The sequence below is a fragment of the Balaenoptera acutorostrata genome, chromosome 1, assembly GCF_949987535.1.
Source record: "Balaenoptera acutorostrata chromosome 1, mBalAcu1.1, whole genome shotgun sequence".
Lineage (NCBI taxonomy): Eukaryota > Metazoa > Chordata > Mammalia > Artiodactyla > Balaenopteridae > Balaenoptera > Balaenoptera acutorostrata.
In genome coordinates this window covers 34,892,730-34,917,212 of record NC_080064.1, presented here as the reverse complement: position 1 = coordinate 34,917,212, position 24,483 = coordinate 34,892,730, and the positions used below count along the sequence as shown (strand labels likewise).

At 40.2% G+C, this 24,483-nt stretch overlaps 1 protein-coding gene and 1 pseudogene across 5 annotated transcripts in view; one reads left to right on the top strand and one right to left on the bottom strand.

The window, feature by feature from the left end:
• The first annotated feature begins 1,577 nt into the window (after positions 1 to 1,577).
• Positions 1,578 to 24,483, top strand: part of FOXJ3 (forkhead box J3) — a 129,563-nt gene continuing 106,657 nt past the window's right edge. For 3 of the 5 annotated variants that reach the window (XM_057553158.1, XM_057553140.1, XM_057553151.1), the window contains exons 1-2: positions 1,580 to 1,757; positions 24,189 to 24,249. In XM_057553158.1, coding sequence (XP_057409141.1) covers positions 24,206 to 24,249 — 44 coding nt within the window. In that variant the 5' untranslated portion in view covers positions 1,580 to 1,757; positions 24,189 to 24,205. Of the gene's footprint in view, positions 1,758 to 7,731; positions 7,814 to 24,188; positions 24,250 to 24,483 lie in introns of all 5 variants that reach the window. The other 2 variants (XM_057553147.1, XM_057553155.1) reach the window with 2 other exon arrangements.
• LOC103013278 (60S ribosomal protein L17-like) lies at positions 20,650 to 21,208 on the bottom strand (annotated as a pseudogene).

The following is a 24,483-nucleotide window of genomic DNA, read 5'->3' as shown; positions in this document are numbered from 1 at the left end:
AAAGCACTGAATGAGAGGTCAAGTGAAAGCACCTGGCATGTGGTCTCTACTAGCTGCAGAAGCTTGGCTTATTCTCCACTGAAGCCCCAGCACCTAACGCATGGTTCAGTTGAAGTAAATGAACACATTATTGATGAAGAAACGGTTGATGTTAAAAAAAAAATCCCCCCCCCCCGCCTCCAGTTTTCCTCATACCTCTTACCCTGGTCTATTTTTTTCCCCCATAGCACTAAACACCTTCTATCACACCAAATTCTTTTCTTGTTACGTTTATCATCTTTCTCTCCATACTTAGATGATAGCTCTAAGAGGGAAGGGTATTTCCACCCTGCCCCCCTCTTCTATTCACTGATCCAACCCAAACACTAAAATAGGGTCTGACAACCTTAGTAGTGATCAGCAAATATTTGTTGGATGAGTGAGTGAATGAATCTTTTAATCTTCAGAATCTTGCTGGAGTCTTATGTAGAAAAGGAATATAGGAGTACTTTGAATCCCGAGTGCCTAGAAATGCTTGGTAAATGGCAGGTGTTCAATGTTTGCTGAAGCAATTGGGTACTCAGCTCTTTACCGGAGGTCTTCATCTGATCTATATGAGACTACATCGAAAGAGGTTCCCAAGGTCAATTCACTCAGGCCTCTCCTTTTCATCTCGTCCAATCAACCTAGTATTCATCTAACAAATTATCTGAGTTTCCAAATATTGAGTACCTACTATGAGTTCAAAAGCATGCTTGGTGCTATATGTGACTAACGCAAAAGAAGCAACAGCAAGTAATAAGTCTGAATGTAATTAAATGTGAAATTACAGGGCAGATTTGCAGTGCTGATACTTTAGAGAAAGAATCAGTGAAGACTGACTAGAAGTAAATTCCAAAGTTCACAAGTCGCCCAACTACCCTTCCAAGCGCTCCACCTGTTGATAGCAAGGACCATAACCTGGGCAGCAGCTTTAGAATGAGGTCTTTCAGAGTTACAAATCCTTTGTTTTAAGGAGTAGGAAACCAAGGCTAGGCACAGGAGAGGCCTTGGCAGAGATGGGTCTAGAACCCGGGACTTGTGACATTCTGGAAGAAGTGTCCTGAAGGTCCAAGGTGCCTTTGTGGGGGTCGTAGAATCCGTGGTGCCCGGTCTTCCGGAGAGGCTAAGGTGCCTATCACTAAGGTGAGGTGGAGGGGGTTAGGGGAGAGGTCACAAGGCGCCATTCCCCCGGGGGACGGGACCCCGGAATCCCTGGGCAGGATCCCAGGCGGAGGTCCCTGCTGTCCTCAACTAAAGAGCTGCCCCCGCCGCCACTCTGAGGAGTAGAGACCCCCGCCCCCCCTCCTCCCCCGCAAGTCGCTCGGAGCTGCCGGCGGCTGGCTGATACCCGCAGCACAGAACCAAGGCCCCGGGAGTCCCAGGGCACTACTTGTTCCAGCGGAGGGATCACAAGAGCGTTGCCACAGCTGTGACCGCGGAGGAGTCGTGACGCCGCTGACGCCGTGCCGGTGGCGCAGCGACGTCGCAGGAGGCGGGGGCGGCGGCGGCGGCGGCGGCGGCGGCGGCGGCGGCGGGGGCGGGAGGGGGAGCGGGTTGGGAAGTAGTTCCGGGTGCGCGGCCCCGGATGTTGGCTGTTCTCGCTGCCGCCGCCGCTCTCGGCGCTGCTCCGGGCCTCGGCCGCTCGCACAAGGCACCGTTGGGACGTTTCCCGGGGGGCGGAGACGCACACAGCGGCCGGGGGCTCGGCCGGGCCGTACCGGCCTGCGCAGCCTGAGGTGAGCGCCCGCTGCCGGGGTGGTCGGGCCGGGACGGCGGGCGAGGAGGCGGGGCCGGGGCATCTCCCGGGACGGAGGCAGGGGCTGCTCTCCGCGAGACTCCCTCTCCCTTTTCACAGCCGCGGTCGCGTCGCGGGGCGGGCGGCGGGCGGGGCGGGGCAGGGGGCCCGGGCCCAGGCTGAGGCCTGACGGGCGGCGAGGGCTGGGTCGCTCCCTCCCCCGCGGCGCTTCTCAGCTGCTGCTGCTCCTCAGCGGGGAAGCGGCGGCTCCGCGCCTCCCGCCCCTCCCCCAGGCGGGGCCCGGGGGAGCCAGACTGGGTTCCCGGGGGCGTCGAGTCCGAGGACAGTGGCCGTCTTCCCTCCGTGACCTGCCCCTAGCCTGGGCTAGCCCCCTTTCCCGGCACGATGCGGCTTCTTCCCTTGAAGCTCCGGGGTGCTTTTCGGTCGGCGAGGCGGCCAGTACCTCGCGCGTCGGAGGTGCCCTTCGGGGTGAGGAGGCCCGTGCGGGGGCCTGCGTTCCCACCCATCCTGTCGCCGTGTCCTTTACCGGCATTGGGCAGAGGCAGCCGTTCCATGCGGACGTGTTGCTGTCCTGTGTGTGTTGCATCCTGCCCACGTGGTAGGGTGTCTCCCCCCAACCCCCCTCCATTTTTGCAGCTAGTGGGAAGGGAGGTTAAAGCGGGGTGGTTTTTACTCTGTGATTTCCTCCGCGTGGCGAGGAAGGTGTTAGGGTCAGTTTGCTTTGCCGAGGCATACTGTTGGTCAGCTGGAAGAAGCAAGAGTTGTACTCTCTGAAATTGAGACCAGTAGGGGACTTGGTTTCATTGACATCTTTCTCCTCTTCGTTTAGCTGCTCTTGTTCTTTTCTCTACTATTTAATCCTAAAGAGAGAATAATAGGCTTTAGCTGCTGATGCATTGAGGTGCATAGTTTTCACTTCTCTATTCTACTTTTTGTGTGTATGGTTGGCGAAGGGTTTTCTTTTCTGTGTTGTGCAATCCACGCCTCAGTTGTTCCTAGTTGGATTCCTGAATGAGCTGAGTTGGGCTGGCCAGGGAGTTAGAGATTGGTGGGCATCTTCCTTGTCTTTTCCTAACATTTACTTTATTTTTTCCTTCTGTTTTGTTTGCCAGTGAAGCAGGCGTGCATGTCATGGATGTGTTACATGCATAGCTCTTTATTTGCAAGGCAGCACTAGGTAGTTTTCACTGAGTCACTCGTTTCGTGGGAGCTCTTTTATTTCACTTTTCCTCTCTTTCTGTTGAGTATCATTGCACTCTCTGGTTTTTGAAGCTGTTTTTGAAACGTGTTTTGAGTAGTTTCTTTCCTTAATGTCTCTTCCAGGTTAAGGTTTCCATCTTCCTGTGTTTTGCTCTTTTGTAACCACAGATTGCTCCCTTAACTGGGAACAGGACACGGTAGCAATGAGAGAAGCCTTGTATTCCTCCTAGACTTCAGCAGATATTTATAGAAAAGCAATAACTCCTCTCTGTTTTTCTCTTTGGGTAGCATCTAGAGATTTGATTGAATTTTTTAGTTTTTTAGATATCTTTTCTTTTTGTGTTTCTTGGAGTTAAGGTGAATCATTTTCTTGGTTTTGTGCTGCTGAAGATGCTGGGGTCTTCCTCATGCTTTTATTAGGTATTTTTTTGGATGGGGTCAGGACATGTTTATTTTGGCTCTTTTTGGTTCATTAGTTTGGTGAAATGAAAAATCCTCATATTTTGAAGTCACTTTTTAGATTCCAAAATGGCTAGTTCTTTTTCTTGGTTTTTCACATGTGCATTCTCTTTGAGTGTATGTTTGTTTGTTTGTTTTTTCTTTTATCTGGTACAATTGTTAGTATATTCTCCTTCTAGGTATGTAAAATAAAAATATTTAAATGCAGATTCTGTCCGCCCTCACCATGGTAAGTATGGGTGGGGCAGTGGAAAATAGAGAATGTTGTTCTGATACATTCTGAGGCATATTTGTTTAGTTAAGTCAGTCAGCATTTGTGTACTTCTGCAAAATACAGTGCTACGTGTGAAGTGGTCTGTGTGACGAGACACAAGGAATAAAATATGTGGTCTCCTCACACTTCTGTTGGGGAAACAACATGTAACATGCATCATTCATAATTCCAAGCAACATCAAGCTCCTGGTTGGGATAACGGTGCAGCCAAAGTCAGAGGTATAAGTAAGATTTGGAAAATTTGGAATTTTTAAAGGGCAAGAGATGTATTTAGTGAAGGGGTATTTGCAAAGACATAGACGTGGCAATGTACAAAAGATATTGAGCAGTTTGACTGGCATAGGGAATCTGTATTGGTGAATAAGAATAAATGAGTTTAGGCTTGGTGAGTGTGTATTGATGGAGGACCTTATTAAGGATATAGGGTTTAATTTGATGGGGTACCACAGTGGGTTCTAAAGATTGAGAGTAAGATGATGCATATTGTTCCTGAGGAAGGTTTTCATAATTAGTTGAGTGTTCTGGAGTAGGAAGACTGACTTAGAAGGCTCTTGGAGAATTTTAGAAACAAGATGATGAGGGTCTGAGATAAAATGGTGATGTTTGGAATAAAATAATAGCTAACATTTATTGAGTGCTGTATGCCAGGCACAATGTTCTAAGCTATTTACATGTATTTAACTCATAAAATCTTCATAATAAGGTCTTATTATTCCTATGAAGAAACCGAGTTACAGAAAGATTAAGTAACTTGCCCTAAATCCTATAGAGAGTAAGCAGCAGAGCCAGGATTTGAACCCAGGCAGTCTTGCCTTTGAGCTTATGCATTTAATCTTTATATTGTCCCTATGAAAGAGTGTATAGAATATGTAAGAGGATGTATGTTTGAATAAAAATTAATTTGAACTTAGCGATGATTGAATGTGTGCCAAGGGAAGAGAGCAAATTAAACATTGAAAGATTAAAGCCTAGAATCCTGGGAGAATGGCTGATAATGATGAGGAAATTAGGAAAGTGTCATTGTGAAGATAAATGAGCTAAGGTGGGTTATGGTCAGCACTTCGATTGTATACAATCAAGTTTTCAATAAAAGGCTAGTCTTCTGCAACTCCCGATAGCCTTTTCTCCTTGCTGGTTTTGCTCTGGAAATGCAGGCTAGTTTAATATTAATCTAAGCAAATAATTAGAAAAACAGATCTGTTCAAAAGAAAAAATATATAGGAATTATTTTGGTTGAGCCATACCACTGCTTCCCAACCTTAGTGAAGATAATCAAGATTTGAATAGAGGAATCCTGTAGTATATCACTATAAGATGAACAGAGATGCAGTGTAGGTTGTGCACGTACCAGGGCTGTATTTGGTAGTAAAAAAAAATATGTGAGTAGATGAGTGTTGGGAGGTTAGTAGCATGATGGCGAAAGAACTTTGAGGTTTGGAACTGTGGGTGACATTATAGGCTAATAGGTAAAGCATTCTGAGAAGAACCAGGAAGTACATCAGTGCCACAGAAGCCAAGGATAGGAAGGATAGTGTGGTAGACAGTATCAGATGTAGTCTCAAAGTTCAGAAACAATGATCATGATGAAAAGACTATTGAACTAGGACCAGGAGGTGATTTGTAACCTTAGAATTTTGAAAGGAAGGATAAGAAGAGATGCCAGATTTGCTTTCCACAGAAGGCTTTGTAGAGATGTTGTGGTCTGGTGTGGTAATTCTTAGTATTTTCTCCTATGCTTCCTCCAGTCCCATTCTTGTCCACATGTCCGAGCTACTCAAATATCAGAAAGCTCACTTTTTTTCTTTAAAGAAAAGAAACGTGTTCTAAAGCCAGTGATTTTGTACTTCGTTTCTCTCACACGTTTTATTCTTTTTTTAAAGTTTTACTGAGATAATTCACATACTATACAATTCACCCATTTAAAGTGTACAGTTCAGTGATTTTTAGTATATTCACCAAATTGTGCAGCCATCACCACAATCATCATCCCAAAAGAGAAAGTCTGTAACCGTTAAGTCACTCTCCATTTCCCCCTCATTCCCCAGTCCTAGGCAACCACAAATGTACTTACCATCTCTGTAGATTTGCCTATTCTGAACATTTTGTATAAATGGAATCATACAACATGTGGTCTTTTGTGTCTGGCTTTTTTCACTTAGCATAGTGTTTCAAGGGTAATCCATTTTTGTAGTATGTATCAGTATGTCATTCCTTTTTATTGTTGAATATTCCATTGTATGGCTCTACTACCTTTTATGTATCCACTTATCAGTTGATGGACATTGGGATTTCTTACTCTTTTAAAAATCCTCCCTATCTTCATTTTAATCTTCACCCTGCCAACTTCATCCCTCTCATGGCTTGTCTTTTAGATTATAACCTCTACTATGCATTCTGCTAGGCACTGGGGATATAAAGATGAGTATGACATGGCTTTTGAACATTCATATGGTGTGTTTATGGTTTACATATGTTTTCTCATGTGTTATCTATTTTATCACGCAACAACCCTGTGATGTAGGCAAAGCGTTTTTTAAGATGAGTAATTTGAAGTTTAGATTAGGTGACTTGCCCAAGATTGCCCAGTTAAGTCAGTGTTGGAGCAATTAGATCATCTCAGTGCATGTCCATTGCTATTTCCACTTCTCCATGCTGCTATTCTAACTTAAAGGAACCTCTTGTGAATTCCTGGAGAATTAGAGAGGTTGGAAAATCCCCTTGCTTAGGGAATCAGTAACTTTTAATGTTTGATCTTAAGGACATAAAATGAGATTTTTTCTTACTGCATTCTGTCACTTGTTTGTGATTTAGATAAGTCATTTCATATTTCTGCCTTTCTTTCAGAACTTTATTGGGGATTAATGTGATGATGGTGATAGTGGTAGTGGTAATAATAATAGCTAACATTTTCTGAGGCCTTAGTATGGGCTCAAAAGTGTTCTAACTATTTTTCATTTATTATTCATATAATCCTCACAACAACTCTAAAAGGTAGGTTTTCTTGTTATCAAAAATTTATAGATGAGGATACAGGCATAGAGAGGTTAAGTAACTTGCCTAAGGGTATGTAGCTAGGGATGGAAAGAACCAGGATTTGAACCCCTGCAGTCTATTTTCAGAACTCAGTGACTCTTAATCACTGTACTGTTACTGTGTTATGAATTAATAGAGGGTATTATTTCAAGTAAGGGTATGACCAGAATATGAAGATTGGATTTTGAATGTAGTTGGGGAAACAAACAGCAAAATTAAGTTGACATTGCATCCACATTTCTTTTAAATATCAATCTAACACTTCAGTGTACAGAGATGCGTGTTGTTTAGGCATCCAGGTACATTTTTTTCTGTTTATCCTTGCTAATAGCCTCTCAACTCAGAAATTGCATTATTTTCAGTGCTCTTCACTGTCAGCTTTGTTAGTCATTAGCTTTCCACATTGCCGCTATTCAGAAACCTTGGCTTAGGAGAGCTAAAGCTTACTTTAACCTGTCCTGAGCCTCCCTTTAACTGTGAATCTTTGTTTTCCAGTTTGAACAGTTAGCCTTTCAGTCCTAGATGGAGGTACTCTTTACCTCCTCCACCCCAAAACTCAGAAAACACCACAGAGGCATTTTATAACAACTGTCAAAAAATTTGACCATCTTATTTGGCATAACTGGATTTTAGTGCACAAATAACAAGAACCAAAGCACAGTGTTTTGGTTAAAGAGATTGACTTATACTGAAATTGGAAAAGGCATCTGCTATACAGGATTTTGGATTTAATAGAATTTGTTTAAAAAAAAAAAAAAAGAATTTGTTATAACCAGATCAACAAAGCATTATTACTGTGAGCCATGTGCTGGGACATGGAAATAGCTTTGTTATATGGAACCAGATGTATTTATATTTATAACAATGGCATTCTACTTATTTTAAGTAATCTTTTGTAGTTACGTACCTTGGCTGCTATTTTACTTGGCATATCAGCTGATAACCTGAGAATGCAATGTCTTTCAAAGTGGTTATTACTTTTCTATAGAATTGAGACAAAACAACTGAAATGGAGAGCAAATGAGACTCATATGGTGTCAAACTTTAATGCTGTAACGAGAAAATACTGGGTAAGTATGAATATGATACAAGCTAATTAGGACCATTTTCAATAAGAACTCTTTGGCACCATTAAGTTTAGTTTCTAGTAATTACTAAACTACTCTGGTTGCTCTAAGAATTTTACTGTAAATCTAAAGTGATTTCATTTTGGTATAATCAGTTTGTTGTTCGCACTGCCCTGTCTGACTTATTTCCCATCAACAGGTAAAGTAGTCTGTTATGGGATGCAGTAAGAGAAACTTGTTAGAACATAGTCCTAGAAAACTCTTCTGAGCTGAATGCTAACAATTTGGAGATGGGCAAAGTCTTTGGGTGGAAGTTTTTAGAGAGAGTCTAGAAATCTGGCATGTTGACCGTCTTTGTTTGGGCTGCTGTAACATGCCACAGATTGGGTAACTTACAAACAACAGAAATTTATTGCTCATCGTTTTGGAGGCTGGAAGGTCTTAAGATCAAGTGCCAGCATGGTCACCTTCTGGTGAGGGTCCCCTTCTTGGGTCATAACTGGCACTTTCTTGCTGTGTCCTTACATCGTGGAAAGGGCAAGGGATCCCTCCTGGATCTTTTATAAGAGGCTAGTCCTATTCATGAAGGCTCTGCCCTCATGATCTAACTACCTCCCAAAGACCCCACGTCCTAATATCATCATCTTTGGGGGTTAGGATTTCAACATACAAATTTTGGGGGGACACAAACATTTAAACTGTAGCATTGGCTATTTTTTCATTATTTTCAAATAATATGTATGTCATGGATTCCATTGAAGATTTGACTGATTATCCTAGGATGACCCTGTGTGTGAAGGAGACTTTATCTAGTAACTTAGTTTTAGCTAAAGTTTTTACCTGGAGTACAAACCTAAAACCTGTAAATGAATTCTTCCTAGAGGGAGTCCTGCCCATTGATATAGTGGTGTCAAGGATATAAGACTGATCTTCTGATTGATTGGTAAAGTGCGGTGCCAGTGTCACCTTATTAAAGATTTCAGAAGTTGAAATTGGCTTTTTCTACGGCTGAGACCTGGCCTTACTGTGAAACATAGATTTGTGAGAGAATGGATGAAGGGAGGAAGACTGCTAGAACTCATTAATAACAATTTCAAATTCTGTTTGCTTACAGAGAGATGGGATTGGGAGGGGGTGCAGTATGGTAGAAAGAAGTTATTAATATCCTAGATTTTGGCTGGTGTGTATATGGGTGTGTATTAAATTATTAAAAGGAACTAAAAAGTTTCTGTGGCTTGGCTGTACAACTTTGGGAAATTAATTACAGATACAACAGTCAAATATGCTGCAGTCAGGAGCAGGTTGACTCTTCTGAAGAAGATGGAGCAGACTGTCATGGAAGGAGATAAACAATATATGGCCTCAGTTTTTGCTAGTGTGGTTGGGTCTGTGAATCTGTGACATGCTTTACCTGTCTACCCTGTGTAAGGACCTGTTGATGGTATTGTCTCACATGTGTATACGTAGATAGTAATTACCATCAGAAATGGCATCTTTGTGTATCAGGGAAGTCATGTTTTATGTCTGTTATAGGGCATGTGTGCGCTGGAAAGATTTCCACCTTAATTTAAATAATACTTTATGAAAAGCTTTTTCTCTGATTAGAAAAACAGTCCTGTGATATAGGTAAGGCAAATAATATGCGTATTCCTGTTGACAAATGGAGAAAATGAGATACAAGCCAAGATTGACTTAATGTCACTCAGTTATTTAATAGAGCAGAGACAGGAGCCTAGATCCTGCATTCTGTCTCTAGTCTTGTACTCTTTAGTAGAAAGCTGACAAGGTTTTTTTTTAAAAAACTTATATTGCGTTCTTATTTATTGATTGATTGCTGCGTTGGGTCTGCGTTGCTGCACGTGGGCTTTCTCTAGTTGTGGCGAGCGGGGGCTGCTCTTCCTTGTGGTGCGCGGGCTTCTCACTGTGGTGGCTTCTCTTGTTGTGGAGCACAGGCTCTAGGTACACGGGCTTCAGTAGTTGTGGCACGCGGGCTCAGTAGTTGTGGCTCATGGGCTCTAGAGTGCAGGCTCAGTAGTTGTGGCGCACAGGCTTAGTTGCTCTGTGGCATGTGGGATCTTCCCGGACCAGGGCTCAAGCCCGTGTCTCCTGTATTGGCAGGCGGATTCTTAACCACTGCGCCCCCAGGGAAGCCCAGCTGACAAGGTTTTTATGAAGCACACACTTGGATTTCTGAGGTAGATATTAAAGTTTAAGAACCCCAAAGGACCTGGGCTCCTTGGAGCAGAACTTGTCTTGTGATAATGTCAGACTAGGGTACATAAAACTGTTGAGAGCAGCTTCTTCCTTTGTTAAATTTGGGTCCATTTCCAGTAGTTGGATGCATTTTTACTTGAACTTGCATTCTCTGTCTTTGTGAATTCTGGAAGTAAGGAGGAGATGGAATCAGAAGGGAAACTTCTAAGGATTACTAAATAGCAGATTTGGTCTTATTATTATGAAAGTATACATTTATAAAAATTTAGAGAATGAGGAATTGTACCTGGAACATTTAGAGATTGAGGGTGCTTGGGTTTCTACCATAGTGCGAACGTATTGTTTTTTGCCGGTGGGCAGGAAGAGTGACAGTATATAAAGAACTTATAACTCCACAGGAAAAAAGACTGGGAAAGAAAGCATCACGTTGGGTAGTCTTTATTTTCTCCTTTGAACCTGTTTATATTTTCTATAAGTTCTCTACAGTGAGCATATAACATTTTTATAGTCTTCTGTTTTCTAGTCTTTAAAAAATAAACATGTATGATTTTTATGGTTCAAATGAGAATTTGGAAAAATGTGAATCGTAGCACTTTTGAAGAGTAGTTTAAACACTGGTGCTTTCAAAGTATTTTGCTTTTTAGGCAGTTATGTTAATAAATCAGTTTGATAAATTATTTGATTATAATCTTGTAGGTCAAGTTGTGGGTGTATTAAGTGTTCTGGGTTTTTCTTTGCATTAGAAATTGGTCATTTAGCTCTGCTGGTCAATAAATTAATTTTAGTCCCCCAGAAGCAACCAAGAACTTAGGTTTACATATAGTAATTACTTATCAATAAATGACCTAAAAATAGCACTCTGACTTATAGTGAAAACTGGATTTAAGAATCTACTCATCTGCTTTCATTTCCTTTGCAGATTTCTAATAAGAAAAACCAAATTGTCAGTGATTCTTTAAGGTACTTGTTTTCATCCAGGGACATTGGACTCAGTTTCTCTCATTCATTTGCTCATTTATTCACCATGTGTTACGTCCTGGGAACTGTACTAAATGCTGGGGACACAAGTAACTGATAGGGTCCCTGCCATCAAAGACTACAGCTTTTGGTTTGGGAGAGACATCAGAAGAGAGATCCTAGGCATATGGAGATATCCATTTTTTCTGTTTTTCTAGTTTTTAACTAAAAAGCAGCATGACTAGCTTGTTTGAAGACTTTAATGCTTTTGGTGGTGTGGTTAGATGGCTTTAAGAGGAGCTGATGGTTTCATAATTATTTTTCTGACTGCAAAATATTGAAAATCATGGATCTAGAGAATTGCCTTATTTAAGGAGCGTTGCTTACTGAGGTAGATGACCCAGGCGTTTATATTTATATCCGATTTGCTTTGGGAGCATAATTAAGAAACCTGTGTTGATTCTTCTAGGATGGAGACAGTGTCTTTTTTTGTCTTTTATTCTCTTTACTGTTGATCCTTGAACAACAAGGGTTTAAACTGCACAGGACCGCTTGTAGGAGGATGCTTTTCTTTTGTGACTATGACAGTACTACATGGCCCATGGTTTGCATCTGCCGATGCGGAGGAACTGCAGATATGGAGGGGCAACTCTAAGTTATACTCAGGTTAACCCCCATGTTGTTCCAGGATCAACTGTACTAGTAAATGGAAGGATATTTCATATTTGAGCTTAACTTTAAGAATATTAATATTGATACATTGTATCAAAATTTACCTTTTGTCTAATATATATGTATGTATGTCTATATATGTAATACATAGATACATAGTAGTTCCTAACATCTTAAGAGTTAATCTTTTATTCAGACCAGCGAGATATCCCACTAAAACACTTGATAAAGAGTCATTCGGCTACTCTTAGAACACCTGTAGTCACCGATAGCTGTAAGGTAGCCTGTTTGTTGTTAGCTCTAATTGGGGCAAAATTTGCTTGTATCTTCATCTCTTTTTCCTAGTCCTTCTCTGCAGAACATTAGAGACCTAGTTTGCCTTCTTTGACAAGATAACTCTCTAAATATATGAATGTGATTGTTCATTCAGCAAATATTTCGTCAGCACCTACATATGCAAGACATGGTCCTGGGCATTGTGAGAGATCCTAAGGTAATTAAGAGGCATAGTCTCTTCTCAGAGAACTGATACAGAGAAAGTCATGGGTTTGTTGAAAAGAGTGGTTTTGCTTATGATGATCAGGAAACTTCTTGGAAACAATGATGTTTGAATTAAGATTAGTGATGGGGTAGTCTAGGCTGACTGCATAATCAAAAACCTAGAGATGAGGAAGAACAATGCAAGTTAGAGGAGTAGCAAGAGGCCCAGCCTGGCTCTTTGACAAACTATCCTCAAGGATATTGAAAATGTTCATTGTTTATTCTCAGCGCCTGGAGGAGTGTTCGCAAATAATAGGTGCTCAGTAAATATTTGTTGAATGAATGAATGGTTACATTTGGGAAATACTGAACAACTTCTTGAAGAGTCATAAAGCGCTTTAGGATATTGAACACTTTGTAAGTCCCTTAGAGAGAAAAAAAATACTTGACTCTAACTTACTTGATTATGGAATGCCTGTTAACAGCTCTGGAAAATATTACACTGGGTCTCTATGGTAGAGGTGACAGGGAATGCTGGAAAGTGTTTTCTTCAAGCTAAACACACCCATTTTCTTCATTCTACACTTGACATTTGGCTTCTAAACTCTTCACTAGGCTGATTTCCCTCCCTGCAAGTATTCTAGCTCATAAGTGTTCTTAAAACGTGGTACTCAAAACAGAACACAGTACTCCAGTTGTGAGCTAACCAGTGAAGAGTGAATGGGACCGCTACCCTCGTTGATCTGGATACTATTCTTCTAATGAACCCTAAGACTGTATTTTCTTTTTAGCAGCTGAGTCACTGTCTTGGCTCATATTCAGTTCTCATATTAATTTACAAGAAGTTCTTTGAGTAGATTCTCTGATTTCCTATTAGTAGAGCGAACACATGAATGCCCAATTTTTTAAATTGAGTCTAGGTTGTTTTCTCAGAAGTACTAGTGATTCTTAAGTTTCCTGAAATCTGAGAAAGAAAAGAATTAATTGTACAATGCTGGAGTAACATGAAAGTCCACCACTGCTGAGTACACTCAAAACTAGATAAAATATAATGAATCCCTCTGTACCCATTACAGATTTAATAATTATTAAGCTGTTTGCTCTATATGCCTCAACTATCTTTTGCTTAAGTATTTTAAAGAAAATCGTAGGCATTGTCTTTTCACTCCTACAAACATCAGTATGCATCTCTAAAAAATACAGACATTTCTTACATAACCATATGCCATACTGTAGCTAACGAAATTAACAATATTTCCTACTAGTGTTATCACAATATCCAGTTCATAATAAAAATGTCCTTGACTGTTTGTGTCTTTTTACAGTCGGTTTTTAATTGAATCAGGTTTCAGACAAGGTCTACACATTACATCTAGTTGTTATGTTTGTTGTCTCGTTTAGCCTAACACAGTTCCCCCCTTACTTTTTGGCATAATTTCATTGTGTCCACTTCTTTGACCTTTCGTGTCTCTATACCAAGTTCTGTTACTGTTCCTTTTGAAATAGCTCTAAGAGTTTTCCTTCATTTACAGCAATTCAGCAAACATTTTGGACTGTTATGTACAAAACATGTGCTAGGCATTATGGGAGGTAGAAAGATTAATTTGACATGTGCCTGGCCTACTAGGAGGCCTGCAATCCAGTGGCAGAGGCAGGTACATACAGAAACAATACGAAAGAGATTATTTGCCTTCGGATGGGTCATGCCTTGATTATATATCCTCCCATATATTTTCCTGGAAAATGCTGCTAGTGGTATCTTCTTAGTACATTACTTCAGGCATGTCCTGATCAGGAACCCACAGTTGATTGCCTTTTGAATTAATCCAAACTATACTGTTTTGGGCCTGGCACTCAGTGCTCCACTAATTCCCCCCTTTACCTAACATGGAACTTCTCAAGGCACAAATATCCTTTTTTTCTTTTTTTAGACCAAATTTATATTGTCATGTAGAATTTTCATTTCTCAAACAAGATTATAGACATTTTGAGAGCAAAAATCTTGTCGTCTTTTTCTGTATAATACTGGAAAGCTTAATAATTAACTTTTGGAGAGTCCTGGCACATATGCCACTGGGCCTGTTCTTCCTGCCTACTACCTTTCCAGAGACAGAGCTTCTGCCAGTTAGAAGTAAATAATCCAGGGGCTTCATTATTTTTAAAAAAGCCCTGGCATATTCAAGAAATAAAGGCCAGGGCTTCCCTGGTGGAGCAGTAGTTAAGAATCTGCCTGCCAACGCAGGGGACACTGGTTCGAGTCCTGGTCCGGGAAGATCCCACATGCCGCGGAGCAACTAAGCCCGTGCGCCACAACTACTGAGCCTGCGCTCTAGAGCCCGTGAGCCACAACTACTGAAGCCCGCGAGCCACAGCTACTGAAGCCCGCGTGCCTAGAGCCCATGCTCCACAACAGTAGAAGCCACCGCAATGAGAAGCCTGTGCACCACAAGGAAGAGTAGCTCCTGCTCACCGCAACCAGAGAAAGCCCACACGCAGCAACGAAGGCCCAACGCAGCCAATAATTAAAAATTAATAAAATAAAATAAAAGTAAATAATCCAGTTCTGGGTCTCTTCTTTTACCCCAAAAGCCTCCTTAAAAAAAGAAAAAAGCCCATTCAATGGTCTGAATCACATAACGGCAGATACATGGTTTGGATGTTGCCACTTCCCCATCACCATGTCCATGGCAAACTACTAATTTCTTGTTTTTAGACATGACCTTCGCAGTGTAGCACTTCAGGCAGCTACTACCTATCGAGTATAATTGGCAAATGATTTGAAACCTTTCTGCTATCCTTGTCCTAAACCAATAGTTCCTGAATTAAGCTGTGTATCAGAATCACTTGATACTTGTAATCAATAGATTTCCTAGGTTTCGCTCTAGACTCTTGAATCAGGATTTCCAAGAATTGGATAGAAATGATTCTTATAAAGTTGGCCATGGTTTGTAGACTTGCTTTGAGGACCAGGCAGGTAATTCTTATTTTGTTAAACAGCTCTAGCAGTGGAGACTATAGCTGCCCATCTTTTCAGGTGTATAGCATCTCATTCCTCTGACAACCAATATGTTCTGATATGTTCAATTTACTTTATTATTTTTTAAATTAATTTATTTTTGGCTGCGTTAGTTCTGCTTTGCTGTGTGCGGGCTTTCTCTAGTTGCGGTGAGCGGGGGCTACTCTTCATTGTGGTGCGCAGGCTTCTCCTCTTGGTGGCTTCTTTTGTTGCAGAGCACGGCTCTAGGCGCTCAGCCTTCAGTAGTTGTGGCTCGCAGGCTCTAGAGCGCAGCCTCAGTAGTTGTGGTGCACAGGCTTAGTTGCTCCGCGGCATGTGGGATCTTCCCAGACCAGGGATCGAACCCGTGTTGCCTGCATCGGCAGGTGGATTCTTAACCACTGCGCTACCAGGGGAATCCCTGATATGTTCAATTTACATTTCAGGGATATGGTAGGATCTCTTGCTTTGAATTATACCAGGCAAAGCACATGAATCAAATGCCCAAGATAAAGATACGGGATCCAGAGAGGTGGCATCTTGGTTTTCTAAATATAACTGAGCTTAAATTTAAAGCCTCAAAACCCTTCAGCCCTCTGGAAACTTATTCTTTCTCTGTTTAGTGAATACCTTTAAAAGTTTAAAATGGAAGAGTTCAACGTTTTTGGAGTAAACAGTCTTTTGAATTTTTCATACTTCATGTATATTCATTAAAGATGATTTAAACATATAATGTGATTTAACTTCATACACCTTTGTTAGATTTTCCATAAAAGTACATCTACAAGTTGGGGAAATGTTCTTTATTAGACCACATGATTTGATTTTGAGACTGGAAATTGTGGTTAAGTTATTGAGCAAAGTAGAGAGACTGAAGTTTCAGGATTATCCAGTGAGTTAATGACAGACCCAGAAATAGAATCCTGTGTTATTTGCTTGGGTTATGATTTGGTTTGAAGAGGGTGGCCTGTGATCTGCTTACATAAATTTCAGGAAGTAAGGTTTGGGGTTTGGAAGAAGTTACAGCTCTGTGATGTTTGGCCAAGAAGCTCCCCTCACCCACATTTACCACCTGTTTTATTGACAGCAATCCTAAACTATGGAGGGTAAAGAGACAGTTCAGCCTTACACTTCCTACTCCTACAGGAACAGTCTTATAAAGCTGAAGCTGATTGTTGGTTGGCATGCTTTTTTTCATCTTCTGTTATCAGAATAACAACACCTGGCCCTAGTGTTGTTTTTAGGAGGAGAGGGGTATAACCTAAGTAGTTGATTTATAGATAGTGTTAGAGTGGTTTCCTATAGAATTTTTTCAGGGTATATAGAGGTGTATACATAAGTGTATCTTCATTAAACATGTTTAATTAATAAACAGTATGGTTTGGAAATGGTGGAGCCTACCAGAAAACAAACTTTCTTGAACCACTAATGGTTCAAGGGGTTATAGATTTGAAAATAATTGCTATAGTAGTGTTGCTTTCTGGTGAAGTCATTACTTTTACTCTCCCCTTTTCCATTTTGTGGGGTTGGGGGGGGCTCCTATGGCACTAGTGAAGCAGCAGCTTACAGAACAAGAGAACATTTTGTGTGTGATGGTTCTTAAACTTGCTCTTTTAAAAAAACCAAAGGAACCCCTCCAGCTTTATTGAGATAAAATTCACATACCATATAATTCACCTGTTTAAAGTGTAAAATTCAGTGTTTTTTTTTTTATAAATTTATTTTATTTTTATTTAGTTTTGGCTGCGTTGGGTCTTTGTTGCTGAGCGCAGGGGCTACTCTTCGTTGCAGTGCACAGGCTTCTCATTGTGGTGGCTTCTCTTGTTGCAGAGCACGGGCTCTAGAGCACAGGCTCAGTAGTTGTGGTGCACGGGCCCAGCTGCTCCGCGGCATGTGGAATATTCCTGGACCAGGGCTCGAACCCGTGTCCCCTGCATTGGCAGGCGGATTCTTAACCACTGTGCCAGCAGGGAAACCCCAATTTTTTTTTTTTAACATATTCATAGGGTTGTGTAATCATTGCTGCAGCCTAATTATAGAATGTTTTCCTCTCCCTCTAAAAGAAACCCCACACTCATTAACAGTCAGTCCACTTTACCTGCCTCTCCAGCCCTATGAAACTATTAATCTAACTACTAATCCATAGTCTAACTATTAATATAAATTTGTTTTGGACATTTGATATAAATGGAATCATGTAATGTGTAGTTTTGTTACTGGCTTCTTTCACTTAGCATGTTTTCAAGGGTCATATATGTTGTAGTATGTACCATTCCTTTTTATTGCCAAATAATATTCTGCTGTATGGTTATAACATCTTATTTATCCATTCGTCATTTACTGGGCATTTGGATTGTTTCCACTATTTTGCTATTATGATTTAATGCTGCTGTGAACATTCGTGTACAGATTTTTCTATGGAGGTATGTTTTCGTTTCTTGGGTATATTCCCTGGGTGTGGAATGGCTGTGTCATATGATTACTCTATGTTTAACTTTTTGACAAACTGCCAAACTGTTTTCCAAAGTGGCTGCACTGTTTTACATTTTTCACTATCAGTGTATGAGAGCTTCAATTTCTTCACATCTTTGCAACCTTTGTTATTATCTGTCTTTTTGATTATAGCCATCCTAGCTGGTGTGAAGTGGTATCTCGTGATTTCGATTTGCATTTCCCTGATAGCTAATGATGTTGAACATCTTTTCATATCTTATTGGACATTTTAATATCTTCTTTGTAGAAATGTGTATTCAAATCTCTGCCCCCTTTTTTTTTTTTTTGCAGTCAAATGCTCTTCCTCTGTGTTGTATCTCCAAATCTTTGCCCATTTTTAAGTTGGGTTGTCTTTTTATTATTGAGTTGTAAGGGTCCTTTATATATTCTGGATACCTAACTTGCTTTTCTAACTGTGAATTTGTCTGAAATTACTTGCTTGGAGGCAGAGAGAAGTAATGGATACAAAGACTACATTAAAAACAATCTGGTGAGTTTTCAGTTAGATCTTAGTTGTTCTTATTTTATGTTTATTCTCTTTTTCCAACTCTTGAGGAACCTGGTTTATTCATTCATTGAACAAATATGACTGCAGACTATATACCAGGATTTGGGGATATAACAGAGAATGAAACAGAAACTTTAATCTGCATTCTAGTGGGAGAGAGACAGTTAAACAAAAGTCATATCGAATCATATCAGATGATGACGAGTTATGAAGAATAAAACAGGGTAATGGGGATATACTGTGATGAGCTTTCTAACATATTCTTCACCTTTCCTGATTTCTTAATCTGTTCCTCTCTGCTGTTTGACCTTTCTGCGATTTCTGTTTATTTTCATTTTACGTAGTTTGTAGCTAAACATTTACTTCACTCTCCTTATTCTTAACACCCTTGCAGTCTAATTTTTGCTTTCACTAGTCCACAAGATCCACCCTCTATAGTAATAATGATCTTCTATTAAAAGCCAGTATTGTCTTTTCAGTTTATGTCTATCTTAATCTGTGTGTAGCACTATTGCCTTTCTATCCGTTACATCACTTGCTGCAACCTCCAGTACAGTTTTCTCAAGTTTTTTTTTTTTTTTATAAACTGGTTCGTCTTCTCCAAATCTGTTAGAGTTCTCCAAATTTAAGTTTTGGCCTCTCTTCTCCCTCTAACATTACCATGGTGAATTGATCACTCTCACATGATTTTTTGCTTTCTGAGAGCATGTGACTCTGAGTTCTCACTTTCTAGCTATAGCTGCATCACTGCCTTCAGGTTTAACTAGTGAAGCTGCAGTGGACAGCTTGATTGCTACTCACTCAGCAGGATTCTTTTCCCTTTACGCCTTCCTCTGACAGATTTTTCCTGTTTAGGCTGATTAAGACACAGGTTATTTCCATGACTGCTTTAATGATTACCTGTGACTAATGGTATAACAATTCACAGTGTTCAGTCAAGGAACCTGATTCAGAGGTGTTGTTCCTTCATGGATGCTAGTGAATTTTTTACTTTCAGGTCTTTTGAAAGAGCTGAATTCCGAAGTTAGAAAAAGACGGAATAATCTCTTGACCTCTCATGCTTATAGTATTCATTTTCAACAAACTTTTACTTCTTACTTTTATCTGATATGCTGTTGCTTTCATTCAAGCTACTGTCACAGTAACTGAGGCATGAATTTTTCCTTTTAACAATATTCCTAAGGTCACAATTGGCATTCTCAGTTGGGTTCTTGATGCAAGGTCATGAATGTTGCAAGTTCTTTGTAAACTATAAAGCATTATATCTCTGTGTGGTGGGAGAGAGGAGAGAAGGCCTCATAAGAATTACTTGGGAGCTTTTTCAAAATACTTAGTCCCATTTCACCTCCTGCTCCCAGATAATGTATTGTTATACACCTGTTAGTTTGTTAAACATCTGCTTCCTAAATGTGAATAGTTTGTAACTCATTTTAATGTACACTTGAAGACTGCTTATATTAAAAGGAATTCCATATTCTTTCTGTTGATGATGGGATGTAATGCAGTAGTTTCTCTTGGAGCATACCCATCAGTGAGTGACTGGTTTTTACTCCCCGTCCTCTGGTGGTGTCATGCTACGCAAAGTTTCTTGTATGTTGATTTTCAAAGGATTTGCAGAAAATGCTACGTTGGCACCAACTTAAACTGTATAAATTTTGGATGTAATTGAACAAATTAATATAATTGTTCAACATAGTTGGCTTCAGAAATGTGAGTTTGTGCTTTGGAGGACACTTTGAGATTTTCCTGATTTCACTGTGGATCGTCGTAGCCTTCTTTTGTGAGAGTTCCATGTTGCTGGACATCTGCCTGGGTAGGGAGAAGATGATTGGTATATTTGTTCTTACAGTTAACCAGACTGGTGTTCAAGACACCACTTAGGTGCAGTAATCTAAATTAAAAGTGGAGAAAACTGAAACTAAGGCATTGAGACCACAGTAGATTAGAAAGATATCTAGGAGCTGGAGTTGGTAGTAAAACTTAATCATTTTAAAGTGTAAAATTTGGTGGTTTTATACAAAAGGTTTTTATTCACAAGATCGTGCAACTATCACCACTATCTAATTCCAGAACATTTTCATCAATCCCAAAAGAAACCTGTTAGCAGTCATTCCCTACCCCCATTCCTCCTCCCATCCCCCTATCTCCTGGCAACTACTATCTGCCTTCCATCTCTAGGATTTGCCCCATTCTGAACATTTTGTATAAATGGAGTCATACAATATGTGGTCTTTTGTGTCTGACTTCTTTCACTAAGCATAAGGCTCTCAAGGTTCATTCATGTTGTGGCATGTAACAGTACGTCATTCCTTTTTTATGGCCGAATAATATTCCATTATATACTATATGGATATTGTACAGATATGTCACATTTTGTTTATCTGTTCATCAGTTGATGGACATTTGGTTTATATCCACTTTTAGCTTTATAAATAATACTGCTATGAACATTTGTATGCAAGTTTTTTGCTTGTTTTTTTTTTTTTTTTAACTTTTATTTGCATTTATTTTTTGTGGCATTTATTCCCAGGCCATAAGTTTTTGTTTCTTCAGTTTCTTCTGGGATATCTTTTTCTTCGGGGCAACCTCCTCTTCTGGTTTAGGAACAATCTGTTCTTATTCAGTAAGGACCGTCTCAATGTGGCAGGGAGAGCTCATGTATGGGTTGATCCGACCATGAGCTCTGTAAGTTCTGTGCCGCATCTTGGGGGTTTGTTCACCTGTATGTGCTCAGTGACCAGCGAATCTGCATCTAAGCCCTTAAGTTCAGCATTACTCTCTGCATTTTTGAGCATGTACAGTAAAAATTCAGCACTCTTTTTGGGCCGCCAACCCTGCGTCCAGCCCCACTGTTTGGCCTGGGCACACCTACCAACTCCACCATTGTAATGATGGAATGCCACACATTGCTTCTTTAAAGTGACATCTTTCAGATACTTGGTGGCTTTTCGGATATGCATACCCTTAATGGCCTGGGCAGTTTCACGAGTGTTCTTAAAGTGAACACGAAGATTTGAACCTCTTGACTTGCATGATTTTGTGGGGTTTTCTGGGTCAAGTGAATAGCGAACCATTTTTAGAGGTCACCTCAGGCTGCTTACCGGAAAAGGAAGCTGTATGCAAGTTTTTGTGTGAACATATGTTTTAAGTTCTCTTGGGGATACATATATGTGTGTATATATGTATTCCCAAGAGGATTTATATATATATATATATATATATATATATATATATATATATATGTATGTATGTATATATGTATATATACATATATATAAATTTTTTATACATAAAAATACACACACACACGTACCCCTAAGAGTAGAATTGCTGGGTCCTGTGGTATCTTTTGTAAGAATTTACCTTTGTTTTTGATAAAGCTGGTGGTGTAGAATGTTGTAGAATATGATTTAGGTTTAAGAGACAAATGGGCTGGCTGACTCTCCACATTCTCTTGTCCCTGCCCACCCAATTTGGACAGCTTACCTATGTCTAGGTTGTTAGAGTCAACAGAGCAGTCATACCCAGGTAACTACCTTGTAGAATCCTGTATGTAGAGTCCTGGAGTTAGCTCTATGCACTGGGTGAGGAGTGGGCTGGGAGCCCAGGGGTGTTTAGAGAAGTCATTCCTCATAGAAATCAAGAATTGAAAAGAAGTGTTCTGCTCTAACAAAGGAAAAGAAAGCCATTCTTAGATAAAGGACTGTGCCATTTTATCAAGATAGGAAATACATTAAAGAAAGATAATGAATTCAGTTTTAGACATAGTAAATTCGGGATTTCCGGGAGGGAATGTTAGATATTTATGTTGGGAGATCAGGAGGTTGATCCCTGATAGAGATGTAGATTTGAGATTCATCTGCATTATAGGCGTTTGAAATACAAGAGTAGGTAGGTCACCCATAAAGTAAAAAACAGTAGAGAAAAGTGTCTAGTAATTCCTGTATCTGAGGTCTTTGAGGTTTTGAGTCTGCCAGCTGATGTTTTAGCTGTATCTTACTCTCAGTGGCTTGTTTCCTTCTGGTTTTGTGATTTTTGATTGTAAATTTATTTATTTTGGGACCTTATCCTTGAGAATTCTTCCAGGCCTAGATCAAAGGCAGATTCCCCAGAGAGGATTTGCATTTCCTTCTGTCAGGGTTGGGTGGGAGACATTACCATTCTAGGACTACCCTAAACAAAATTCTAGGTATGAAGCTTTTTAAACCATAATCTAGGTTAGGGTCAGCTTCTGGTTGTGAGTGTCTGAGGAGATACTGTTGAACTGCTCTCATAGCCCCCCAATCCCTTACCAGCACTCAGCGCCAAGGTTAAGTTTTCCTTGCAGTTCTCTTAGGTAACACCTGGACTTTGCCTCTTGTACCTTGAGCCCTAATAGACCTTGGAATTGCAAGTTGAAATTCATAGGGTTTGGCAAAATGCCCTGAAGGTGGATGAAAGCTGGTTTCAGTACTCTGCATACGTCTCTAGTTTCCCTCTTTCATTTAGTTTTTTCTTTTTTAAAAAAAAATTATTAGCACCTATTATTTATTTATTTATTTATTTATTTTGGCTGTGTGGGTCTTCGTTTCTGTGCGAGGGCTTCCTCTAGTTGCGGCAAGCGGGGGCCACTCTTCATTGCGGTGCGCGGGCCTCTCACTATCGTGGCCTCTCTTGTTGCGGAGCACAGGCTCCAGACGCGCAGGCTCAGTAGTTGTGGCTCACGGGCCTAGGTGCTCCGCGGCATGTGGGATCCTCCTAGACCAGGGCTCGAACCCGTGTCCCCTGCATTAACAGGCAGACTCTCAACCCCTGCGCCACCAGGGAAGCCCTCACTTAGTTTTTAGCCTCGATCATACTTTATTTTCTTTCAGGTTATTGATTAATATGTAAAGATTAAAAAAATTTATCCAGTGTTTGTTATTTCCAGTGGGCATGTTGATCAAGCTATCTATTGTGTTGTTCTAGCAGACGTAGACGTGTCCATCTCTCTTCAGTGCATGCAACGGATAGTAAGATGCAGGGAATTCAGTCAGCCACTAAGTTAAAAGTTATAAACTTGGGACAACATCCAGTGGTTTGTTTGGCCCACATAGTATTTAGAAAATGAAAATCAGGAGATTTCAGATAAAATTTTGGGTATCTTGCTTCTCTTGAAATATTAGAAGTTCTTAACAGTATTGGGCTTTCAATCCTGCTTAACAACAATTGGCTAGAACTGGGAATAGCAGCTGATCTTTTCAGAGTGAACCTGTTTTCTTTAGTTGCAGGCACACAATCTCCATTTGTGCTGTGTACGCATATTTATACCCATTCTAGCTTCTCTCATTCATGTTACCTGTAGACACTGTGGATCATCCTTGTGCCAGGTAGTAGTGCTAATACACAGTTTCACATTTGTTTAGTGATTTGTTTAATTCTAATAACAAACCTGCAGTTTATCCCTGATGAATAAATAAAGTTACGGGTGGTATTATCCCCAAGTTACAGATGAAGAAATGGAGTTTCACTGAGGTTATATAAATTCTTCAAGGTCTCTTAGTGTCACAGCTAGAATTTGAACAAAGCTCCTTCTGTTCAATGCTATTCTTTTTTTTTTTTTTTTTAAGCAGTGGAACTGTTCTTCAAATGAAGTTTTAGTGAAGTCCATTATGCAAAACCAACAAAGATAGCACTGCTTTGATTGGAGGGTAGATGGGGTGGGAGACAATTATGTGGGGATGGGAACCTGCATGCTCAGCTCTTTGGTAGCCTTTAGGCACCTCTCTGGAATCCTTAGGATTCTACTAAACAGTTTGGACACTCTCTATCTGTAACTAAGCATAACAATTTGTTAAATTTTATGAGTTTTTAGCTTTTTTGGATGTTACAGTTATAGTGTGCCTATTTTTCTTGTGCTTCCTCGTATGTCAGTCTTCATCAGTGTAATCTGTCTTATTGCTCAACAGCATTTTTATATTTTGTGGGTATGTGTTCAAATAATGGTGAATCTTTTAGCGTTCTATTTCTGTTTTACAATGGTAGTGTGATTTATAGTTTATTTTGGAGCATCTGATAACTAACTCTGCTTTACTTTTCAGATTCTCTTTGTGTCCAGATGGGTTTGTATGGACAGGCTTGTCCATCTGTAACTTCATTAAGGTTAGTGCTCTTCTTTTTATTAGAACATGTAACATTTTAAAAGTTATGCTGGTCAAGTCATATTAGAATCAGTTTTACTGTAAGGTTCAGAATAAAATATTGTAGTCTGTTTTGGTAAATAGTGCTATTTTGTGAGATTGGGACATATTTTTGCTTACAGAGATATTTGTGGTAGTGGGATTTGGGTCTTAATCTCCACTTAGTACATGAAATAACAATTTTACTCTTCTTTGT